General features: G+C 45.0%; 2 protein-coding genes across 4 annotated transcripts; one reads left to right on the top strand and one right to left on the bottom strand.

Moving 5' to 3' along the window:
- Nucleotides 1-106: 106 nt before the first annotated feature.
- On the bottom strand, nucleotides 107-14,406 carry BCIN_04g05050 (hypothetical protein). Of its 3 annotated transcripts, XM_024692644.1 has the most exons (9): nucleotides 13,515-14,406; nucleotides 9,378-13,452; nucleotides 6,009-9,320; nucleotides 5,341-5,958; nucleotides 5,213-5,272; nucleotides 5,018-5,164; nucleotides 4,685-4,894; nucleotides 704-4,633; nucleotides 107-649 (listed from the first exon to the last, which is right to left on the bottom strand). In XM_024692644.1, the coding sequence occupies exons 1-9, from the start codon at nucleotides 13,560-13,562 to the stop codon at nucleotides 555-557; spliced, it is 12,495 nt and encodes a 4,164-aa protein (XP_024548421.1). In that variant the 5' UTR covers nucleotides 13,563-14,406; the 3' UTR covers nucleotides 107-554. The 3 variants fall into 3 exon arrangements, with proteins under 3 accessions (XP_024548421.1, XP_024548423.1, XP_024548422.1); XM_024692642.1 differs by having other exon boundaries at nucleotides 704-4,894; XM_024692643.1 differs by having other exon boundaries at nucleotides 704-5,164.
- A 2,222-nt stretch (nucleotides 14,407-16,628) lies between these two features.
- On the top strand, nucleotides 16,629-20,528 carry BCIN_04g05040 (hypothetical protein). The gene is made up of 5 exons (XM_024692641.1): nucleotides 16,629-17,179; nucleotides 17,305-17,632; nucleotides 17,696-18,963; nucleotides 19,012-19,953; nucleotides 20,011-20,528. Exons 1-5 carry the CDS (start codon nucleotides 16,922-16,924, stop codon nucleotides 20,074-20,076), a joined length of 2,862 nt encoding a protein of 953 aa, XP_024548420.1. The 5' UTR covers nucleotides 16,629-16,921; the 3' UTR covers nucleotides 20,077-20,528.
- The last annotated feature ends 1,753 nt before the right edge of the window (nucleotides 20,529-22,281 follow it).

Genomic DNA, 22,281 nt, shown 5'->3' with positions numbered 1-22,281 from the left:
GGGCGCATGGTAAGGGAGGGAGTTTTCGTTGTGTACCGTGTGTACTCCTCGTGGGTAATCACGTTATTGAATTTCGACATTTCCAACCCAAACACAGTCAGAATCTTGGAACGCCATCAATTTATGATAATTCCGTATGCTAGCTGACTAACTAAAAGCTATCTAAAATTTTACATCCGCCATGTTTTCCCTATGGAAATTTTTGTCTCTGATGGGTCATCTAATCCTCCTTCCCTAGGAATTCACCTTCTAAACGACCTGCACTTCGCTTTGAAAGAATCCTCCCTCGAAGATATCAAACCAAATATGACCATCCATCCCCATTCACCACCCTATTTGTCTACCTAATGTCGCACAGTTTCATATCCTCCAACCCATAAAAAAGCAAACCTATCCTCCGCAGAACCATCGCTCTGGTTATTAGAAGACCATCTCGTCCCCATAAATATCGTCAGAAAAAAAGAAAGCTTGACGCCACCAAATGCTGATCAAAAGCCTGCCATGCATGATATCATAATTAAAAGGGAAAAGATGTTTGATCTTGCAATTGATGTTTATGCAAAACCGAAATATTCACTACCTGCTGTAATGGCAGTAAGAACTTGAGCGCGAAGGGTTTCATAACTTTCATATTCTGGAAGATCGAGTTCTAGAGGTTGGGTTAGCATGTGACTAGATATATGTTTTAGGCAGTGTAACTTACGGTTGAAACAAGTATGAGAAGATGGAAGTCTTTCTTTGTTGCCATAGTCTCGGTGAATATTGAATCGACTAAAACCATTCATACCCTCAAGCTCCTTGAAACCATTAAGGGGTACTTTGCTGGTTCCTGTGACGAATTGCAACAACTTGGCTCGCTCTTCTTTGTCGAATGAGCGAATAGCACGCCAGAACCACTGGATTTGTGGAGAAGATGCTGAGTAATTGTGGTATTCAGTGTTACTCTTCCAGTCATCAACATCAATTTCAGGTAGTCCAGAAATTAGCAACTCTAATTCCTGCTCATTGAAAATCGAGACCAGTTCAGCAGGGATAATATCATGGAAACCCTTCAAGAATTCATCAAGCTGTGCTTTAACAGATCCTGTAAGTTTCCATTCGACCATCAATCGAACATACTCGTGCTTGTTCTCCTCTGTCACTGGAACGTTGCGTCCATCTTCAATAAAGTCAATGGTCTCGACAACGCCAAATTTGTCGTTATCAACGGAGAAGGTTTCGGTAATGATATCCGTGATATCATTCTCAAGCATCCATATGAGTGACTTATAGTAGTCAGGATCTAAAGACTCCATATCCTTCACTGAAACAGCCTTGCCTAAGATGCGCTTGTAGACAGCTCTGCTGAAATGACAATCAAGAACACGACCTTCATAAAGTGCCTTTCCGATGATGCGACCAATGAATTTGAAGAACATTAGATGCTCCTCGTTGATACTACTCAATTGATTTGGATGGAAAGTAGTACGGTCAGAAGAAACGGGAATGAAAAGTGCATAGCCAGGGTCAAACATTTGCCTAGAGAGAACTTGGAACCATTCACGAGTAACTCCTCCTGCATCTACACCCTCTTCTCCATGGAAACGAATGCTCAGCTTGCCATACTTCATTTGATCGGGTGTCTGGAAGTAGAGAGATTTGAAAGAGTCGTGGAATACCTGCTCTCGACGAACAGACAACTGCAGCGGAGGAACTGCACGAGAACCTTGACTTCGGCTGTGAATGCTACGGCTGAAGTAGTTGCGCTTATTGTCAAACTCGAGAACCTTGGGATTCTTCACCAACAGAGAGAATGTACCAGACATGAGCTTTGGCGTATGTCGGACTAGGTCATTCAGAATCTTTCGGTGCTCTTCGGTAAACGTGAAGAACAAGTTCTCCATTCGAGACTCCGGAACGGGACTAGTAAGAACCATTTCCTTATTCTTTGCATTTCGACTAAGTGGTGTGTCTTTCAAGGTAGTGTTCTTGCAAACCACCATGAGGGATTCGATCAAAGGCAAAAGAATAGTGGCAACACTAAGCATATGATCTTGCTGCCTAATTGTACTGAGACAGGCACTTAACTTCTCCCACATTGGGCCAAAGGTGGAGTTCTCATAGAGACTAGACACGAGATCTTGCTTTTCGACAATCTCAGAGGAAACCTCTGCTTCACTGGCTGCATCATCCTTCTTTTCACGCTTAGGATCAAACAAATGATCCAGCGCAGTCAGAACACGTAGAAGTTTGTGCTGGTCGGATGCCGGTGGCGAGAACTTGGCTAATGCGACACCCTGGATCTCAGTTCCGGTTCTGGCTTTTTGAATCTGAGGGAGAAGGTCCTCAAGATCTACTAATATGACTTCTCCCAATGCTCGGGCCTTGGCGATAAGTTCCTTTCCAAAAATGGCCTTCGCGCCAGGAATCGTTGAAAGATTCTTAATGGTTGATAACGTCTCGCGGAAGGTCTTTGAGTTGCACTCACAGCAGAAGATGTTCGTCACCAGGCGAAGGTTGTGTTCTGGAACAACGGGAGGAGTAAAGACATGAACTTTCTTCTGTTCTTGCTTGGAAGCATCCTCGGGCTTTGAAGAGTCGGCATCTGGAGCGGCAGAGACCTCGCCGCCATCAGCGCTTGTAGGAATGACGAGTGCCGGAAGTACTGGAGCAGATGCCGAGCCAGTGGAAGTGTTTTCTATAGGAGCAGTGGCGTCTGATACTACCGGTGGTTGTTCGGTCGACTCACTCTCACCTGCGGTATCATTGTCAGGATTGGGTGCATCGCTGGAACCAGTGGCTTCAGCTGTCTCGGATGTCTCGGCTGCAGTTGCGGTCGCCTTGGCCTTTTCTGCTTCTTCGATAGCCTCTTTTTGTTTTCGCTCTAGCGCGATGAGTGGACTAGTGATAAGATTAAGTAAGAGTGAAAGTTGCTCCATGATGGTTGCGCTCTCCATAATCAGATCACGATCTAGAAGACTGAGCAAAGAGTTAAGAGCGTATCTTGGGGCTTTGCTATCCTTTCCTTTTCCTTTTCGACTGAGACTTCGCTTGAGTCCACCGGATGGCTCGTGTTCGGTCAAGAAGAAAGATGCAACATGTAAATTAGTTTGGGCAAGATAGACCAAAGCTGTCAAACATTGTTGGACCACCATAAGAGGTGATGCCTCAGAATTTGTCTGTGCGAGAGAGCCAAGACCAGTAAGTGTTCGTCGAAGAGTTTGTGTTGGAGTCTTTGGATCCTTTTCTCTTGGCTGCTTGGCTCTGACAGACAGATATGAAAAGCTTCGCTCGATTGCGGTCATGTCGGCACTACCATCCTGAAGAATATGGAGAAGGGTGCTAATAAGCTCGGCACGGTTGTGCTTGTTCAATGCTACATTCTGTAGAACTGAGTTGAGTGTACTTCGGAAACTGCTGTGTTGAAAAATGAACATCAACCGCAGAAGTGTTGCTACACCTTGTTTGTCCAACATTTGAACGATTGCCCGACGGGCTCTTGGTTGCTGAGGAGCCCCTCGACTTTCTTCACCAGGAGCTGGACGGCGAATAACACCTACAGGTGCTCTTCCAGGGTGGCCAGCATGATCTGACTGACCTCTGCGTAATTGACGTGCTTGGGCAGCGAGGTCCGGGGGTAAGGATGCCATGAAATCTTCATCACCTTCCATCAGAACTTCTTGTCTGAGAGCTGGTGGAAAGGTTGCAAGAATACTTGGAAGATCCATGTCTCCATTTGGTGGAGCTCCGCCTGCAGCTGCAGCTGCTTCGCGTCGTTCGTTACGTTCACGACGTCGGCGTTCTTGTGCTTCTTGCTGCATGATTTCCTCTCGAATGTCATCTGGGAGAGCATCAAGGAATTCCTGTTCAATGTCGGTTGGCTGTGAACCTGTCGCAGTGGCTTGTTGACGTCGCTCGGCAACGGCAGCCATGATGACTTCCTCACGGATATCCTCCGGGAGCTCTGCAAGAAACTCTGCGTCGATGCCCAGATCCGTGATATCATATGGCGTGTTTCGAATCATAGTCATAACTCTAGGACGATCAGCAGCTGGAACCTCTGTTTCTTGTGTCTCTGCATTGGTTGCTCCTGGAATGTCACTCTGGACACCCTCCATGGCATCAGTCGCGTTGGAGTTATCCGCCTCGACGGGCTCATCAATAGGTTCGTCGGCCTGGGCACTTTGAGCAGCTGCCAACTCAGCCGCAGCTCTTTCAGCTGCCTCTTTTTCTTCAGCCTCTTTCTTCTCTCTGGCTGCCTTCTCCTCTGCCTCCTTAGCTTCCCTAGCCAACTTTTCTGCTTCCAATCGCTTTTTCTTTTCTTCTTCCAACAGGCGGATTCGTTCAAGTTCGGCTGCTTTGAGAACTTTGTCAGCTTCAATGGCAGGAGGTACGAGCGCTGCCATAATTTCATTCTTGAGCTCTTGAGCGTTCTCAACATTGCTCGGTCCAAAGAGTAGCTTAGACTCCTCTGACCACCTTGCAGCTGTACATTGAGTAGAGAAAGATGTGGCGCTTCCAGGCTCGCTGGTATCGCGGTGATTGTCATTGCGAGGACGACGCGTTCCAAACATTGCTTCAAGTTCTCGAGGCAACTGACCAGGACCAGCGGTAATATGAAACTGTAAAGCTTGTCCATTACGAGCAATTGATCCTGGGATACGTAAGGATCTGATCATGTCAAGGATTTGTTCAGGGCTATCACCGAAGGCACGTCCGCCAAGAACGCTACTCATGTCTATTAAGCTGCCGCCGGGTCCGGGTGCTTGAACCCAGCTGCCAATTTGAGGTCCTCGATGGCCAGGTCTGCTTGAAGCGCTTGGGCCATTACGTTGAAGTAGAGGGTTCGTGCCGTCATCCATGGAGTATGGGGGCGGAGCGCCGGATCTATGTGCTCGGTAACGGAAATCTGGTACTACAATTCTATCAGTCCTATTCTGTCTTTGAGGGCCATCCTCGATTGCCGCCAGGTCCGAGATGGTTTGTCTTTCTGCGAGAAAACTGCTTATGAGTTCTGATTCTAAGAGTTGTAACCTACCACCAAGTGGATCGCGTGAACCTCCAGGAAGGAATGGGAAGGGACTAGGGAATGCATGGCGATGTCGGCCTTGATGTCCACGGTGGCTGATGACCATTGGAGGCTCAACATCTCCTTCCCAACCAAAGATAGGACCAGGGCCGTCCGCTTGATTTATTAGTCGGACCGTAGAACTTGGTCTGATATTAGACTGACCTGGGTATGCGTGCTCAAAGAGCATCTCTTCGTCCATATCATCCTCGTCGTCTTCATCTTCTGTAACAAGTTAGTAAATGTTTATAGGTTGATCTTTCAAAGTAGGCGAAGCTAATTTGCAGTCTTACCTTCTTCTTCGATTTCTTCCATGTATTCACCCAAAGGTTCCTCCTCATCATCTTCCGGATCACCCACGCCTTCTTCCTCCAGACGTTGAAGCATTTCAACGGCATCTTCCTCATCACCAGCGCCGGCAAGCGCACGAACAAGGTTCCCAATGGGGCCCATGTCACCCATAGAATGAGAATGAACGTGTGCACCCTCGCTGTCTTCTCCTGGTACTTCGTAGCCTTCTCCGAAATCTTCCTCGTCATCCTCCTGCATGTCCTCATCGTTTTCGCTTTCCCATTCATCAAGATCTTCGTCCTCGGCAAGTTCTTGGACATTTCCGGCCTCATCGAGAATTTCGATGCGAGCATCGTCTTCCTCCATACCGTCGGAACCATGCTCATCATCGTCATCGTCGTCTTCGCTATCGTCGTCATCGTCATCATCATCGTCTTCTTCATCTTCGTCTTCCATAATGACTTCAACGTCAACACCATGATCGCCAGAAAGACCTTCGATAGGACCCATGCCATCTTCATCATCATCTTCATCGCTGACATTCTCCTCGTCGTCTTGCTCCATTTCCTCTTCATACTCCATACCATCATCGTATTCGCCTTCGTACATGTCCTCGTCATCTACAATGATTAGCGCTTGTATATTAATTACGATAATTGTTTAAACTTACCATCTTCGGAATCGGATGATGTATCACCCTCTTCCCCTTGCTCAAACATACCCAAAGTCGAGTTTCGGAATAGATCAGGGGTCTCTTCTCGGTCATCTTCGAGATCTGACACCGAAGTGGCAGACTCAATATCGTCGTCATCAGCTTGTCCTGGAAGTGAAGATATAAGTGCGTTTTCACTAAGATAAATAGCGTGATGAGTGAGCTGCTTCAGGGGACGCAGGATATATTTGACAGCTCGCTTTGCGCCAGGAAAGTTGAGATCAATGTCTGCGACCGAAGCAGTCAAAGCTGCAATGTATCCTTTCTCATACATAATACGCTTAAGTTGCATCTGGGATCTCTTGCTAACAGAAGTATCTGCAGTTCCTAAATTCTCCTTTCCAGTCATAATGTGCATCATGAGATCGGCAAGTGAGAGCATCCTGGCATATTTAATCTCAAGAGGTTCGGTAGAAGCGCTTGCATCTTTGTAAGCCTTGAGAATATTCTCTAGGACAAAACGTCGAACGAACAAGAGATCGGGTTCATCTTCTCCATCACTTTGCTCTCGTAGCTTATCAAGGATCTGTTCTCCAGTCTTGTTCAACAAAGCAGTGATAACAGAGTCGGCCCAGTGTGATGTGGTTAGCTTCTTACGAATAGTGGTGGTTTCTGGGTAATCCAATGTCCCAATGGGCAAAAGATCAGCAAGAAGATAATGAAGTACACTGGATCGAGGCTTGGAGGGTGTCATTGCTTGAGGAGGAGCGCTACGCTTGAAATTAATGAACTCGATCTTAGTTCTGTTGTAAGCAGCCAAAAGTTCTGTGAGACATTGCAGCAGGAAGCATCTGTAAATGTAGATGGGATGTTCCTCGCCCTTAAATTCCTGTTTCGTGGAATCCGGGGTAGATTGCCCATCTTTGGGTGCAGGTGAGTCAGGTACGGAAGGTGCGCCAACCATGGTGACATCTGCATGTTCAGTTGAAGTAGGCTTGTCGGCGTGGCTAGTAGTTGGGCGATCTTTGTCTTCCACATCTTTATAATTCAAAAGTTCGCATAGTAGGAAGTGAATGACCCCATCTGGATTCTCGACTACGGGTGTTTTGTACTCTGGAGATACTGCCTTTGCAACATCGGGCATATCAGTGTCAATAACCTCAGTGGATGGTTTAAGATCTTGAAGAGTAAGGTCTTCTGTAGCTTGTACGGTTGGCTGAACGGCATCTTCAGAAACCTTGGCAGTGGATGGACTTTCACTTGGAGGATCACCCTTGAGAACTAACGATGGTGCCCGAGCTGTCGGTTCAGACGATGGGAAAGGCCATCCTGTAAATTTGACCATCTCGTTTGTTACTTGAACAAATAGTGTTGGGGCACGATTGGCGAGGTGCTGCAATCCTCTCAAGTACAATTGAAGGTCAACTGGGGATCGCTGTGGTCGAACATTGTGATCAAAGAATGCCTTGATATCCGATCGCATGATCTGTTTAATAGTCTCGTCATCCTCAACTATGTGTCTGAGGATTAGCAAAAGAGGGCTGTGTATGCGAGTTGAACTGGCCCCTGCAAGCTGCTTTGCCATAACAAACAATCGCTGGATGTTTTTCTTCTCACCCATGCCTTGCGCAACTGAGCGGGTACGTGTTAATATGACAAGGATTCGAAGTACAGCAAGTGCGAGGGATTCTTCTCTTCCAATTCGTGGAAGAATATCCAGGATAGATTCTAGAAGTTGAGATCTTTCTTCATCGGATACAGCGAGCTCTACATGCTCAAGGACAGGCGCCACAACCTTTTCATTTTCATCTTTCGGTGGTGTCCACTTAGCCTTTCTTGGCTTGGCATCTTCGCTCAAGAGCATTTCAACAATCAGAAGAATCTGTGCGATCCAAGGTGATGGTTCCTCGGTGGAATGCGAAGGGGACAACTTGACGAAACTGAGCAAAGTAGGGAGATTTTCCTTGAGCTCTCCCAGTGCAGCAGCGTAGAATTGTTTCTCACGCAACATTAACGCCAATAAATGAGCATAGGCAGCAATCTTATTGCCCTCAGTGCGAACATCTTCAGCACCTGCGAATGACATTAGAGCGACAACAAGTGTTTCGGCGACAATCTTCCTCAGTCCGGAATGATCTGGAGATTTATTGACCACGGTAGTAATCAAGTCAGATATTTCAAAAGTAACATCGCCATGAGCATTGATGACATCTAAGCATTTATCAATCAAATTATCTCGGATGAGCTTTCGTTCATCGTTCAGGTCATCAACGGTGACTTGCTTGAAAGATGGTTCTTCGACCTTGGTAGATAACGTAGGCTTCAACGAGGGACTTTCACGAGGCGCGCTTGATCCGGCGCCGTTCTCATAACCAGGAACAATTTGGTTCATCATGCGATTGAAGCCCAGAGGAGTGAAAGGATCGTTTGCTGGCTCAGGAGCGCCTGTTTGGTCAGATGTCGGAGCTGTAGCTACTGTTTGAAGTGAGTTAATGATCGCGGTTACATCCGTTTGGGTAGGATTAGTGGCAATGGATTGCTCATTTGGGCTCGCTGTTCCAGTAGATCCGCTTGAAGGTCTAGAGTTACCAACAGGCTCGGGAGCAACCTCGATATCATCATCAGGAATTGGGCAGCGCCCGCGAGTTCTTTCTCTCTTGTGTTCCTTGCAATAGTCAGTTGAATTGGTAAGATTATTGAAGCAGCGATACAGGGCTTCCTTGGCTAAGTCTTCATCATAACCTTGTTCTTTGAGCGTGGTCACACTGTCAGAGTTGATCTTGAAGGCCTTTCGGAGAGATTTTGGTTGTCGAGCTGACTGGCTTTCAGTAGTTCTCTTGACAGCTCCGGTTTCACCTTCAGTTGAGGCGATAGTACGAATTACTTCAATGAGTTTCTCTGATATTTGGCTCGGTGCTTTTTCGATCATATCAGATTCCCACAAGCCTCGGACAGTAGGAAGAATTGCCATACGAAGCTCTACCACGAATTGCCCGGGTGTGAAAGAGTCGGAACGAGAACGATCGCGGTCTCGTTCACTGCGAGGTATCATAGCCACAGTTTGCGGAACTTCTATGATATGCTTGGAATTGACAAGAATTGCATAAAGGGAAAGAATCTGTTTGGCACCAATAGTCGCCAGCTCAAACTTCATAGTCTTCTCAGGTGTCTTACTTTCCCCCTGTTGCTCGCTTGAGTGGTCTTTACCGGCACGGATTTCAGAAGTAAAAGCCTCTAGAATACGATTCAGGGTAGTAAACCCAGAACGCTCCTTGAAAGCTTGCAAGACAATACTAATGGTTTGGATCTGACGATCTGCATGGCGAGAGGCTAGAACGCATTAGTCTTGGCCAAGCTAGGGGAAGGAATTAAAAAAATGCTACTTACAGTCGACGAACATATCTTTCAATACATGTAACAATCCGATCCAATAAGAGTAGTTATCGATACTATTATCATCACCTGGACGTGCCAATTGTTTGAGCACAGACTCAGACAAAGCTTCGGCGATAGTGGTATGATTTTGTCTGTAGTATGGATCAGGATTCCTCCTACTGAGAAGGACCTTGCCAACGTTCTGGAAAAATGGGCCAATAACTCGAGGCATTCTACCAAGGAGGTAGCGCAACGTTCCAAAGTTCCGGAACTGAGCAGAGTTGTTCAAAGCTCCGAGGCTCTGAAGTTCTGAAGCATTCTGAGCTGATTGACTCACTGGCTTTGTAGGTGTATCCGAGGTGGAATTTGCGTTCGCAAGCTCTGTTTGCAACGCAACAGGCAATGCCGTGACATCAACGGACGGAGATGAAGAGTCAGGTTCGACATTTGATGTTGAAACGTTTGCAGCGGGCGGAGGTGCTTCTGTGTTAACGACAGTGTCTGGGATCATATCACTAGTTCCATTATCCTTGATTCGTGCTGATGGTATTTGTTGCCAGCTCTTTGGAACAAGTCTCTGTAATAAGATTTCTTCCTTGAGAGATGCTCCTAAGAGAGGACCAAGGGTTTGAATCAAACGGTTGTAATGATCAGCGAAATTCATAGCGTTGAAGCCGGATGGTGTGTTCCTGTGACTGTATGGAGATCCCTGTATGGAAGCAGTTAAATTGGCTACTAATGAATGAACATTGACAAAAGCTTTCGCAAAAGCTGTTCCTTGAGCCAATATCTTGTCGTCGGCATGTTCAAGACTTTGAGTGTCCACAAATGGGGCAAAGAAAGATGTGCTGAAATAGTGTTTAGCAAATGGCTCAAGGACATCTGCGGCAGCCTGAGCTCGCTTCAAAAGAGATGGAATTACGAGATATGGCTTTTGCTCAGCGAGAAGAGCAATAACATTCTGCAGATTTCGCGAAGAGATGCCATCCCCAAAGTTTGCTGGCAGGCTTTGAGATTCGGCGAGATCAAGCACATACTCAATTCCACCTCTAGCACAAAATTCACTACGAACCGATGAGTTGTTCAATACAGTGGCAAGAAAAGAAGCAACAGAGGTAATGTATGGTGTCATGGAGATATCGGGTTCTTTAGTTGATACTGGAGTGGACGTAGTGTCATCGGCATCGTGCATCTCAATATCACTGCCACTATCGACAGCTTTGCCTTTTCCTTTCGCATCCGAGGGGCTGCTTGAAGCGGCGCCTAGTGCAATGACATTGCCAGCGGAATCATGTTCCCACAATTTAGCGCCAGCTCTGTCTTTCTCTGCCTTTGTCTTGCACAAATACCCAACTCGGACAACCATAACCAGGATGGCATTGATAATCTCGCCCTTGAGAGTTGGGTGGTGGCGTGCCAGTTCATCGAAAGTAGCGCCTAAACTGGATGGCAACTCTCCGTTTGACTCCATACATTTGACATGCTCGGGGCTCTCGAATATCTCGAAGAATGAACGCAGAGCATGAGACGCCCGAAACATCTTCATGCCAGTGTTATTCAAACAGAGCGCGCTAAATGCTTGAGGGATGATGTTGATTGTCTCTTGGGTTGGCATGATGCCACACGCAAGAGGGCCATCGCGGGGAGCTTGAAGCATTGCTAGGGTTGGCGGTTGTGTGGTAGTGAGATCAAAAAGTGGCCCATCATCATCGTCGTCATCGTCGTCAAAATCTTCATCTTCATCATCGGATGAAACAATGTCTCCATCAGGTCCTTCGAGAGGGATGCGTGCGGAACTACGTCGCCGCCTCCTAGTCTCTTTTTCTTCCTTGGGTTCCTTGGGTGCTGGCAACACAAGTGGACTACCGGTAACCGCCTCGAGCAATCCCTTGCTCAAACCAGCCTCGGCAATAATTGCAAAACTCGTGGGCTCATTGTTGATGAAACCATTCAGAATGCCAACGGCATTAGTCCAGACAATTGAACCAAAGCAGCGGCCGTTTCCGATGATTTGACGCAAACTACCAAGTAATTGTGAAGAATCGATGAGGTTGCGCAAGATACGATCAAAGTTACCTCCGTAACTGTTCGCCGAAGACATCATGTGATGAATGAATTTGAATAGCCATTTCAGGATTTGTTGTTGATAGAAAGGGACTTCATAATCAGTAGAAGGTGATCGGTGTTCGACTGGCATCACATTTCCGGATTCTGCAATACCTGAGGCAACCGTTGTCTCGTGAACGATTAGATCAGAAACTCGATCCAGGCCGTTTGCATTAACCAAGATCTGAAAGGCTTCACGAGCACTGTACACAACATTGTCTAAGAATGACAAAGTTTTCGGTTGATAACGCTGAGCCACAGTGGTACGAAGTCCTAGAATTTCAATCATGATGGGTATCAAGCCAGCTGTGACAAGACCCTCTGCAGTGCGGGGGTATTGGCAGAGACTGGTCATGAGTGAGAATAAAGCGTTTCGCCACTGATCCTTTTCTGTCAATTTATCACCGAGATCTTCCACAGCCATCTCTGCCACAGCTTTACGGATGACATACAACATCACTCCATGATTTATGGTAGTATTCAGAGCTTTGCAGACATCTTGAAATTTTGATGAAATACCTGCGATAGCCTCGAGCGTTGAAAATGCCAGCGTCTGCATGTATGTAGAGACAGCAATATCACCTTCAGCCGGTGGGTGCACCAAATCAGCAACTTGATAGATGAATTGTAAGCGCTTTGGCTCGTCGCTATCTTGTTTCATGATATTCTCGAGGAAGACTGGTTCAGTGTAGACATTAGCCATGTTTGCAACAGCAAGCATTCTGATCACGAGAGCCTGTTGTCGAGTCTCCAATGAAGAGATGAGAGCTTTTGCAATTCGAATCTTTGTGAATAGCTCATATTGCAGATCTTGGGGAAGGTCCAAACTATACTCCTCCATCAAAGAATAGATATCTGTGGATCTGAGCTTTGCTGAAGAGATCTCTATGGTTTTAGCATTCTGTCGTTGGGCATCGTCCGCAGGCATTGTTGGAGTGCGTGCCAATACTGGGGATGTCTCTTCGGTAGTAGTAGCTCGATTCGCGCGTTGAGCGTTTGGGCCAAGGTTGGACGATCTACGAACAGGTGTTGGAGTAACGGGTGGTTGTCCAGAAGGGGTGGCAACAGTCTCGACTGGCTTCAAGGCAGTGTTGGCCGGCTCGGACTCAGTCTTGGCTTTAGGATAATACGTCATTTTAACATCGCCCCATTCATCCCAGCTTGCTTGCGATTGAGGTGAAGCAGTATTAACCGAACTCCTACGGGGACTTTTTGTGTTTGTACTGACCCCCGATCCGCCTTTGTATATGGACACAAGATCGTTTGCATAAACAACAGTCGTTGAATTCTTAGGGCTCACTGGAAGGTTGAAATAGGCCTTCTCCTTCTCCTTGCCTTTGGCTCCCGGTGTTGTAGGATTGGGTGTTGTTGGGTGTCCCGAGCCTGGAGAACTAGTAGTAGTCTTGCTGAAAGGCAGTGCGAGCTGAAGAACTCTGTTGAGATCGATATTGTAGTGCTCTGCCAATAGATGCTTGGTACTCCTAGCAGATCCGACACGCTTCATAGCAGAGTTGTATCTCTGTGCTAATTGGGATGTAACAAGGAGAGTATTCTCGAGTAATGACAAAGACGTAGTATTGAGTAAACTCCCCAGATGCGGACTGCTGGAGTAAATGCTGCGATTGCCACAGTTCTCCAGAAGCATCTTGGAGAACTTCAGGATCGCCTCGATCAATTGTCTATCTCCATCTTCTCCGTAGCCCAGCTCCAACAGGTCATAGGTCTTCGTATCATCCGCTGCTGCTCCTACATTCGACTTCAGCATCTCACAACCGAAGTCCACCTTTTGTGGGCCATCTGCTAGTTTATATGTGGTGCAAAATCTTTCAAGTATCACATCGAAGCGATTCAAGAGAGAGATCCAATGATAAAGGTCGCCACGGGGGAAAGGCCATCTCGTAGGAAATTGTGCGAGATGTTGTGGAAGGAGGGGCAGAGATATGGAGCATGCGGTTTTTCCGAAGTCGTTGATGAAAGGAGACTAAACATATCAGGTCAGCTTGGCTCACTATGCATATTGATCAAAGACTCCCAGGCACTTACTAAGGTTTCAACATGCTTGGGCTGTATTGTCTTAATTATTCTGACCATGATGACGGCAGGCGCGGCAAAACCGCAGGTAAATGAAAACGACCCCCTCCACTACCTCTACGGGTATTGTATTTCTTGGACGACTCGAAAAAGGAGTGTGGCAATATATGGCAGGGCCAGCTGTAGGTAGATGGGGTTTGGTGCGTTTGCGCCGTGAGGGTTACTTGACTTTTGAGGCAACTATCTACAGTCGCGCGAAATGTGCGAAATGGGTACGTTAAACAAGGCTAGCTACCTGCTCGCAGATAAACTTTTCGTACGAAGTGCAAATAAGAAAATAAAGTGGTAAGTGTACAAGGTCGGGTTGATTCTTTATGTGGTGCGAGGTCCTTGGTGAAGAAATTGGAGATATCGAAAAAGTGACGGTATTGAAAGGTACGGTGCAGGCGCCTTTCAATACTTTGCCGTATCGATAACTGGAGATTTTCGCGATGTGATGACGCTGGATGGGAGATGCCAGACAGTTAATGAAACATGGGTTCAGCCGTCGTAAAGAAAGTCTCTTCGCGGTCGTTGAATTTTGAAGGTTGAGAGAATTCTAAAGAACGAAGGTTTAATTATTATGTTGTGGAGGAGGAGGAGGAGGTGGTGGTGGTGGTGGTGGTGGGGTTGAGGTGACGGGGGGATTGGTGTTGTAGATTTTGAGTTTGTTTCTGGTTCTGGGTGGAAAAGAAGTTGGAGATGTGATGAAGCTCTGCTCTGCCCTTTCCCTTCCTCGCTGAAGCTCTTTCGATAACGCCGCTTTTACTGTACTGCTAGTCTGCTAGTCTGCTAGTCTGCTAGCCAGCCTTGGTTTTCTCTCAAGGCTGAATATTCACTGCCGCTGCGTACCGTAGTACTTTCCTGTGTTCCTACGATCGCTTAATGGATGCAAAAGAAAACTACGTCAGTCTTATTAAAATCTTCTTAAAGTGGGTTGATTTCTTTTGCGTTTGTTGGATGTTTCGCTGGTCCAATACCATCACGCCTTATTATTACGCCTGATGCCGTCTGAAAATGTCGAATGCTCCTTATGAACAAGATACAAAATCAGTGGATTGCGATGTTCTTCTATTGATCCGAAAGATTCGAGCATTGGCTAGCAAGTCAATCAGTCATCTAGCAGAAAGTGAATACTGGGCATTTTGTGATCATTCAAAGCGTCATTTTGCTTGGTAGCCTTGTCTGAAGCCTCGAAGCAACCCTGCAGCCTTGTTGGCGAGGCTTTCAAAAAGTCTGCAGCGTACACATTTGGGATCAACAGAACATGGCCCATGTTCCTCCTAGGTGGGTAGACGGGTAGATATGGAGGGTGGAACAGAGATTTGCAAAACGTATTTGCTAATTAGACTTTGGCAAGCAAGAATTCCATTGCCGAACTACGAAGTGCTATGGATGTATGTATGTATGTATGTATGTATGTATGTACCTTTGATATTTGGTGCTTCCAATGCTCCGTCTAGCATCCCCCCGTGATGATCATGATGATACAACTCAAATAGTCTGCCTCCACGCCAGTGGCCCGCGGAGAGCCAGCGGAGCGCCATGCAATCATTACTAACGGCCTACTTATATAAGTATGATGCAGACGTTTGCGGTAGGTCAGGTGGTTTGTAATATGTTCCAGATATTCTCAATACAACTGTTTCATTCCTGCCTCCATATCATTATCCGTTTTAATGGAATAGCAGCTAGCAATGACGCTCCGCTGGCCCTCTGGGAGCCACTGCCGTGGGGGCTTTGCTCGCTCTGCTCGATGGGTGATAACCGTATGAATGAGCGGTCGACCAATCTGTATGCATAATCCCGCTCCACTCGACAAATCGGAACAATATAAATTAATCAGAGAGGTTGGATGAAGGGATACCTCGCTGGCTAACGGATCAGGTCATTATCCATACCGCAGCAAAGTGAAGTTCTCGACGATTTCAATTGGATGCTATCAAATGCTTGTGTTTAGCCGCCCTAGAGCTCCATGGAAGGTTTTGCACAAAAATACTTTGAAACATATAAAAATGTGTTCATGCCACCACTAACCTTATATCGTAGAACTATAGAACCTTCCAACCAAAAAGAGAAAAAAGGTTGGAGTTTCATAATTCCGATCGAAAAGATCCAAAGCTAAATCATCGATTAAGGAACTTCCCCTTTAGAAAAGATGGAACGGACGAACCTATCAAATCAATCCATTATCCTCTTTGAGGCTTTGATGCTTTGCTCCTCCCAGCCAGTCTACACAGTCCTTTTCAAACTAGATACGGATTGAGCTAGATTGCCCCTGAAGATGTCGTTATGTGGCTAAAGTGACATGGTTCACTGGTCGTTATATCCACCAGATCTTGGGAGAAATGTTGAGTTGTGCACCAATGAGGTAAAGTAGAGGGGGTCCCCCTGTGGGAATATTCACAGATGTGGTATGTTATGTACGAAGGGAGTTCTGAGAGACTGCGAAATTCGGTGTCTGTGAGAGCGAGGCGTGAGAAAGAAGATGTGAGATGTGTGTGTGTATGTGTCTTTGAATCCTGCCATCTTCTGGAATTCGTATCGTATCATATCCATGGGCGAGGAGGGAGGGAGGTAGGTATCTCGCCTTGATATCAAGTTCTTGACTCCACCACATCTACCACCGAGGTATTCACATAACTCTGATCAGTCCTACATTCCTGTGTCCTCAAGAGAGTATCGAGAATGTCGACAATGTCGACGATGTCGAGAACGTCCTTCCCTTCATCCCCTCTCCCCTCCATTTGCATTTGCATTTGAGTCTCTTTAAACTCTCTTTCCCCCCTTCCCTCCCACTTAGCGACAAAGGAAAATAATTCTCCGAGGCGATCGACTCTGGTACGTACTTTGGTACTTTACATGAACATATCATATCAAACGAAAGGAACAGAGGATTCTCACACAACCACCACCCACTCCTTAACTTTGGCCATGGAGAGTCGTATGAATCATTAAGATAGACATGACTTATGTGATTCAAGTCAAAATTACTTTTTACATCTGTTTCTTTTGGACCCCTTGAAATTACACAAAAAAGAACTCCACAATTCATACTGGGTACAGCAAACCCACCGGTCCCTCTTCGATATTGTACACGAGCCTCTTCCTGCATTGATTGATTGATTGCTCTTACACATATCCAGTTCATCTCCCACAAAATACCAAGCGGCCGCATTTGGATGCAACATACATACTCACTACCTTCCACTTCACCTACCTACCTACTGACTTAATATACCTTCTTGTCATCTTTGATGGCACTGAATAAAGTACCTTCCTATTAAAACTACCTCAACCAGTCCAGTCATTACTACCCACCTTACATCTCGAGAAGCCTCCTTCCTCGATATACATTCTTCTCTTATATTAATGCAAAGATGTCGGAGCACGAACATCAAAAACATCTTTCCGATTCTGAAGAAGATTCCATAATGGAAGAGAGAGAGGAGAAAAAGGGAAAAGACGAGATAGAGGAGAAAGACAAAAAAGACGAGAAAGACGAGATAGAGGAGAAAGAGGAGAAAGAGGAGAAGGAGAAAGACAAAAAAGACGAGGAAGAGAGAGAGGAGAGAGAGGAGAGAGAAGAGAGAGAAGAGAGAGAGGATACAGTTGATCAGAGTTCTGATCATGAGAGTGTTCGTTTATATTCTTTATTTACTTTCAATCCCCTATTTGGCTTGTCCTCCTCCAGTGTTGCACAACAGCTCTACCTACTTGAGAATGTAACCAACCATTTTACTAACTCGAATTTTTCTTGCAGGACACCTTCGAGGATGCCAATGATGTTGAAGACATTGCAGACACTCTTACCTCCCCAGTTGAAAGGACAAGATCTTTAACGAAACGAAGATCATCATCCATTAAGAGCAATACACAAGACCTCAGTACCGATATCCCATCGGTCCCAACAGTACCACTTCCAGAAACGAATGGCGAAACGAATGACGAACAAATAGAATCCGATAATCCACTACCTAAATCTCCCCTTTTAACATCTCATCGCATGTCCACTACATCCCTACATAATGTGAATCTCGAAGACGGTGATGATTTTGGATCACCTCCACCACCTCCTCCCGTTTCGAAAGGTAGTTAGGCCCGCCGAATATTTAAATAACGAGGAAGAGCAATACTGATACACAAGATTTTAGTAGCACCAGAAGATCAACCACCCGAATTACCTCCAAAGCCCAATACAATAATTCCAATGCAGGGCCTTTCTGGAGCCCTTCCAGATGTGCCATTCTCACCGCCCCCTCCTCCTCCTCCCGCTCCTCCCGCTCCTGCAAACCTCGCTGCGCCAGCACCTGTCACCAGAAAATTAACCAGCCCATTCTCATGGCTGTCGAGAAATACCTCGGCTCCAAAAGAGAACGTCAAGTCACCGCCATTACCTTCATCTCACGCAACCGAGCGTAGACATACCGCTTCTTCGATAGCGACCATTAGCAGCAATCCTGAAATGATGGTAAACAAATTGGAGGAGGGTAATGATACAGATGCCGCGAATGGAGTTAGACGACCTGGGAGGAATAGTTTACGGGACAGGTTTAAGCTCGTGAGAATGCGAGAAGAGGCTGGAATAACAGAATTGCCTGAAGAAAAGGATGAAGCAGGCAACACAGCATTTGGGGGTCTCATTAGGCAGAGTACAAGTCTTGGTTTGGGATTTACCGCCTCAAATGATGACAAAGACCCTTCTCCCGTATCTCCTGGTCCGCCTACGAGTCCCAACCCAATTAGTGTCAACCCTGCATTAGCCCCCGGTACGGCATCTGGAGTTTCTGCAGGCCCTTCTGCATTGGGTGAATCAGAAGCACCAGTCGATTGGGATTTGTGGCAAAATGTCGTCTGGGAAGGACCAGCTGCGGTAGCAAGAACAAGTGCAGAAGAGCTGAATCACGCTATTGCAACTGGTATACCACATGCTATCAGAGGCGTGGTATGGCAAGTATTGGCGGAGAGTAAGAATGAAGAGCTCGAGGTTGTCTATCGGAATTTGGTCAATCGGGGCACAGACAAGGACAAGGACAGGATGAGTACATCTAGTGGGACACAAAGCAATGGATCAATCAAGGAGATTGTGGTTTCATCAGCATCATCAATACATTCAGAGAAATCTACACCCGCTACGACAATCACCAATGGAATGAGATCTCCTTCTCCCCCTAGTGAAAAGGATGTAGCCCAGTCTTTGGCTGAAAAGAAAAAGAAAGCTAAGGAGGATGCGGCGGCATTGACAAAACTCGAGAGAGCCATAAAGCGGGACTTGGGTGCTCGAACAAGTTATTCAAAATTCGCTGCAAGTGCTGGACTACAAGATGGATTATTCGGTTTATGCAAAGCATATGCTCTTTATGATGAAGGTGTTGGTTATGCACAAGGCATGAATTTCTTAGTTATGCCTTTGCTTTTCAACGTAAGATTCAAACCCCCTCGTTTCCAAATATTCTCTAACGTTTGACAGATGCCCGAAGAAGAAGCATTCTGTCTATTAGTACGACTTATGAATCAGTATCACCTTCGAGATCTTTTTATTCAGGATATGCCAGGTCTACATAAACATCTTTATCAGTTTGAGAGATTATTAGAAGATTTTGAACCAGCATTGTATTGTCATCTCCATCGACGTCAGGTCACACCTCACTTATATGCTACGCAATGGTTCCTAACTCTTTTCGCCTATCGATTTCCATTACAGCTTGTGCTTCGAATTTACGATCTCATTTTAAGCGAGGGTCTCGAGGCTATTCTCAAATTTGGAATTGTACTCATGCAAAAGAATGCAGCTCATCTACTCACCCTCCATGATATGGCTGCATTGACTACGTTCCTGAAAGATCGACTTTTCGATGTTTACATTGATGCTTCACCTTCAGCAGGATCAATTCTAGAATCTGGTTTCTTTGGAAATTCAGGAGCGACTATCGATAAGGAAGTTTATCGAGCAGATCATATGATTCAAGATGCTTGTGCCGTCAAAATTACACCCAAAATGCTGGAAACTTACGCATTAGAATGGGAGGAAAAGACCAAGATAGAAAAGGATCGTGAAGCAGAATTAGAACACTTGAAATCAACAAATGTCGCCCTTACACACAAAGTTCGACGTCTGGAAGAAAGAGTCGAATCTCACGATACGGAGCACGCAGCTTTGGCAACTGAACTTGTTCGGACTAAGGTCGAAAATCAAGAGATTCATGAAGAAACAGAAGTTCTTAAAGAACAAGTTAAAGAACTGAAAAAAGTAATTGATAAGCTACCGGAAGAAATTGAAGCGAAATTACAGAGTGAGATGGATAGATTGATGAAGAGAAATCAAGAAGTTCATGAAGAAAATCAAAAATTGGAGGATGAAATGAATGAAATGGAACAAAACTTGGTGGAAACAAAAATGAAATATGCTGAGGTATGTTATTCCCCTTTGTGATAATTGATAAATAATAAAGTACTAATAAGGAGATAGATGAATGCGGCCCATGAAGCTCTAACTCGTAAATGGACGGATTTGAGAAAAGCTTTGGGTGATTAATATCGTTACTTTGAGATATCCTAAATTATTAAATACGACTTGTACAGTTCTTCTCAATTGATACCGATGCCTTTGAAGTTTTTGGGGGGTAGGGGAGAGAGGCGTAAATGCCTATATTGGGGAACGAAGGAACAATGCTCTCGTTTGGAAGCTTGCTGGATTTCTTGCTAGGTGGAGGGGATGATTGGGAATCAATCAGATTATACAGGTACTGCTGCATTGGTACGCAAATGGTATAGGAATTGGCGTGGGTTGTAAAAGTACCGGAGAAATACTTTGGGTGCTTGCTTGTCTTGTTTCTCTCTCTTTTTTTTAGTCGTTTTAGCGAGTTGTGATGTTGGTAGGAAAGAAATTAAGAAATTATGGACGGGTAGGGGGAGTGGAGAGAGGAAGGGAGGGGGTGAAAGAGGGTGGGGGGAGGGGAAGAAATAAAAATTAAGAATAAATGATCAATAGTTGATAATATCCCTCCATTTTTTTGTGTTTTTGTTCTTTTTGGAGTTTGGGGTTTGGGGTTTGGACTTTGATTTGATTTGATTTTTGTAGGATTGAAGTGGAGTGGAGTGAGGTGAGGTGAAGTAAAATGAAGTATACGAAATGAAGGGCTTTTTGACTCGACTAGACTGGGCTACAACAGACTGGACTAGACTGAAATGTCTGGGCGGGCGAGCAAGCGAGAGCGTGAGTTCTCGCCTGGTTTAATTTTTGGCTGGGACTTGTGATGATGGTCCATAGGCTGAGTGAATTGGTGAGTTGGGGGATGAGATGGGGGATGAGGGATGAGTGTGTGGATATAAACTCTTGATTTTGATTTTGATTTTGATTTTGATTTTGATTTTGATTTTGATTTTGATTTTGATTTTGATTTTGATTTTGATTTTGATTTTGATTTTGATTTTGATTTTGATTTTGATTCTGATTTTTTGTGAAGTTTTGAGGTTTCGAGATTTTGAGGTGCTGGGAAATGGGGGGCTGGGAATTGGGTGTGTGATTGGGGGATTTATCTTTGGAAGATTTGCGGATTTGAGGACTTGGGGGTTTGGGGATTTGGAGATGGGATAGGAGGATAGGAGGATAGGAGGATGGGATGGGATGGGATGGGATGAAGGGGTTGAAGAGGATGTGAGGATGTGAGGATGTGAGTGATCATTGGGTATGGAGAATTGGAGATTTGGAATGGGGGTAAAGAGGTTATGAAGGGGGGGTGAAGAGGTTGTGGATATTGGAAGGGAAGAGAGAGAAGGAAAGAGAGAGAAGGGAAGGAAAGTGAAGGGAATAGTAGATGTATAAAGAAGATATAGAAGAAAGATAATATAATATAACGATTTATCGAGAATTTGAACTTCGAGTTTTATTATACATGGTACAATCGATTATTCTACATGCATATATATATAACTAGTCATTTTACAAGCTTGTTTTGACTTGAGTTGACTTGATTAGAAGGTTTTGATTTGAACTTCACTTGATTATAGATCTTTGATTAGATTTGATCTAGTATACGTACTTTCGTATTCTCTTCGAATTCCTCTCTTCTCTTCTCCTCCTCTTCTTTTCCTATTACCATCTACTATCTGCCATCTACAACCTACTAAATTGTTTTTATTTATCTGCTATTATGATTTTCTTCCTATTCTACTATTTTTACTATTTTTTAATTCTTCTCTTCTGTTCTGTTTTCTCTTATGTTGATATTTGTATCTGTGTAATTCTTCTCAGTTATATATTTAAACGAGCTTTGAATATATACTCAAAAGTATAACTATAAGTTACACAAATGCTTATAAACAAATCAATATTAATATCAACATCAACACCAATCAACACCAACAAACCCAAACCAAACAAAAATCTCATTCCCCTCCCCCCTCCCCCTTTCCCCCTAAATAAGAATTTAACAAATCCATCCATCCATCTATCCATCCATTCATCAACAAGAACCAAAAGAATCCACAAATCCACATCCATATATCTTCTTGATGATTTTCTCTACTAATACCCAAAGGGAATGTAAAGAGAAAGCGAGAAAGAAGATATAAAAAAAGGGGGTAGAGATTGTATAATTATATCAGATAATATATACATAGATAGTTACATGATGAATAGATAAGTCAATAATGCGAAAGTTCAATACTTATATTTCTTTCATTCTGTAATGTTCATGTTGTGGAACTTCGTGTTTCTCAATAAGGCTAGGAGTGATAT

This window comes from Botrytis cinerea, chromosome 4 (assembly GCF_000143535.2).
Source record: "Botrytis cinerea B05.10 chromosome 4, complete sequence".
Taxonomy (NCBI): Eukaryota; Fungi; Ascomycota; class Leotiomycetes; order Helotiales; family Sclerotiniaceae; genus Botrytis; species Botrytis cinerea.
The sequence above is the reverse complement of the archived record's forward strand: the minus strand, read 5'-3'. Positions and strand labels throughout refer to the sequence as shown.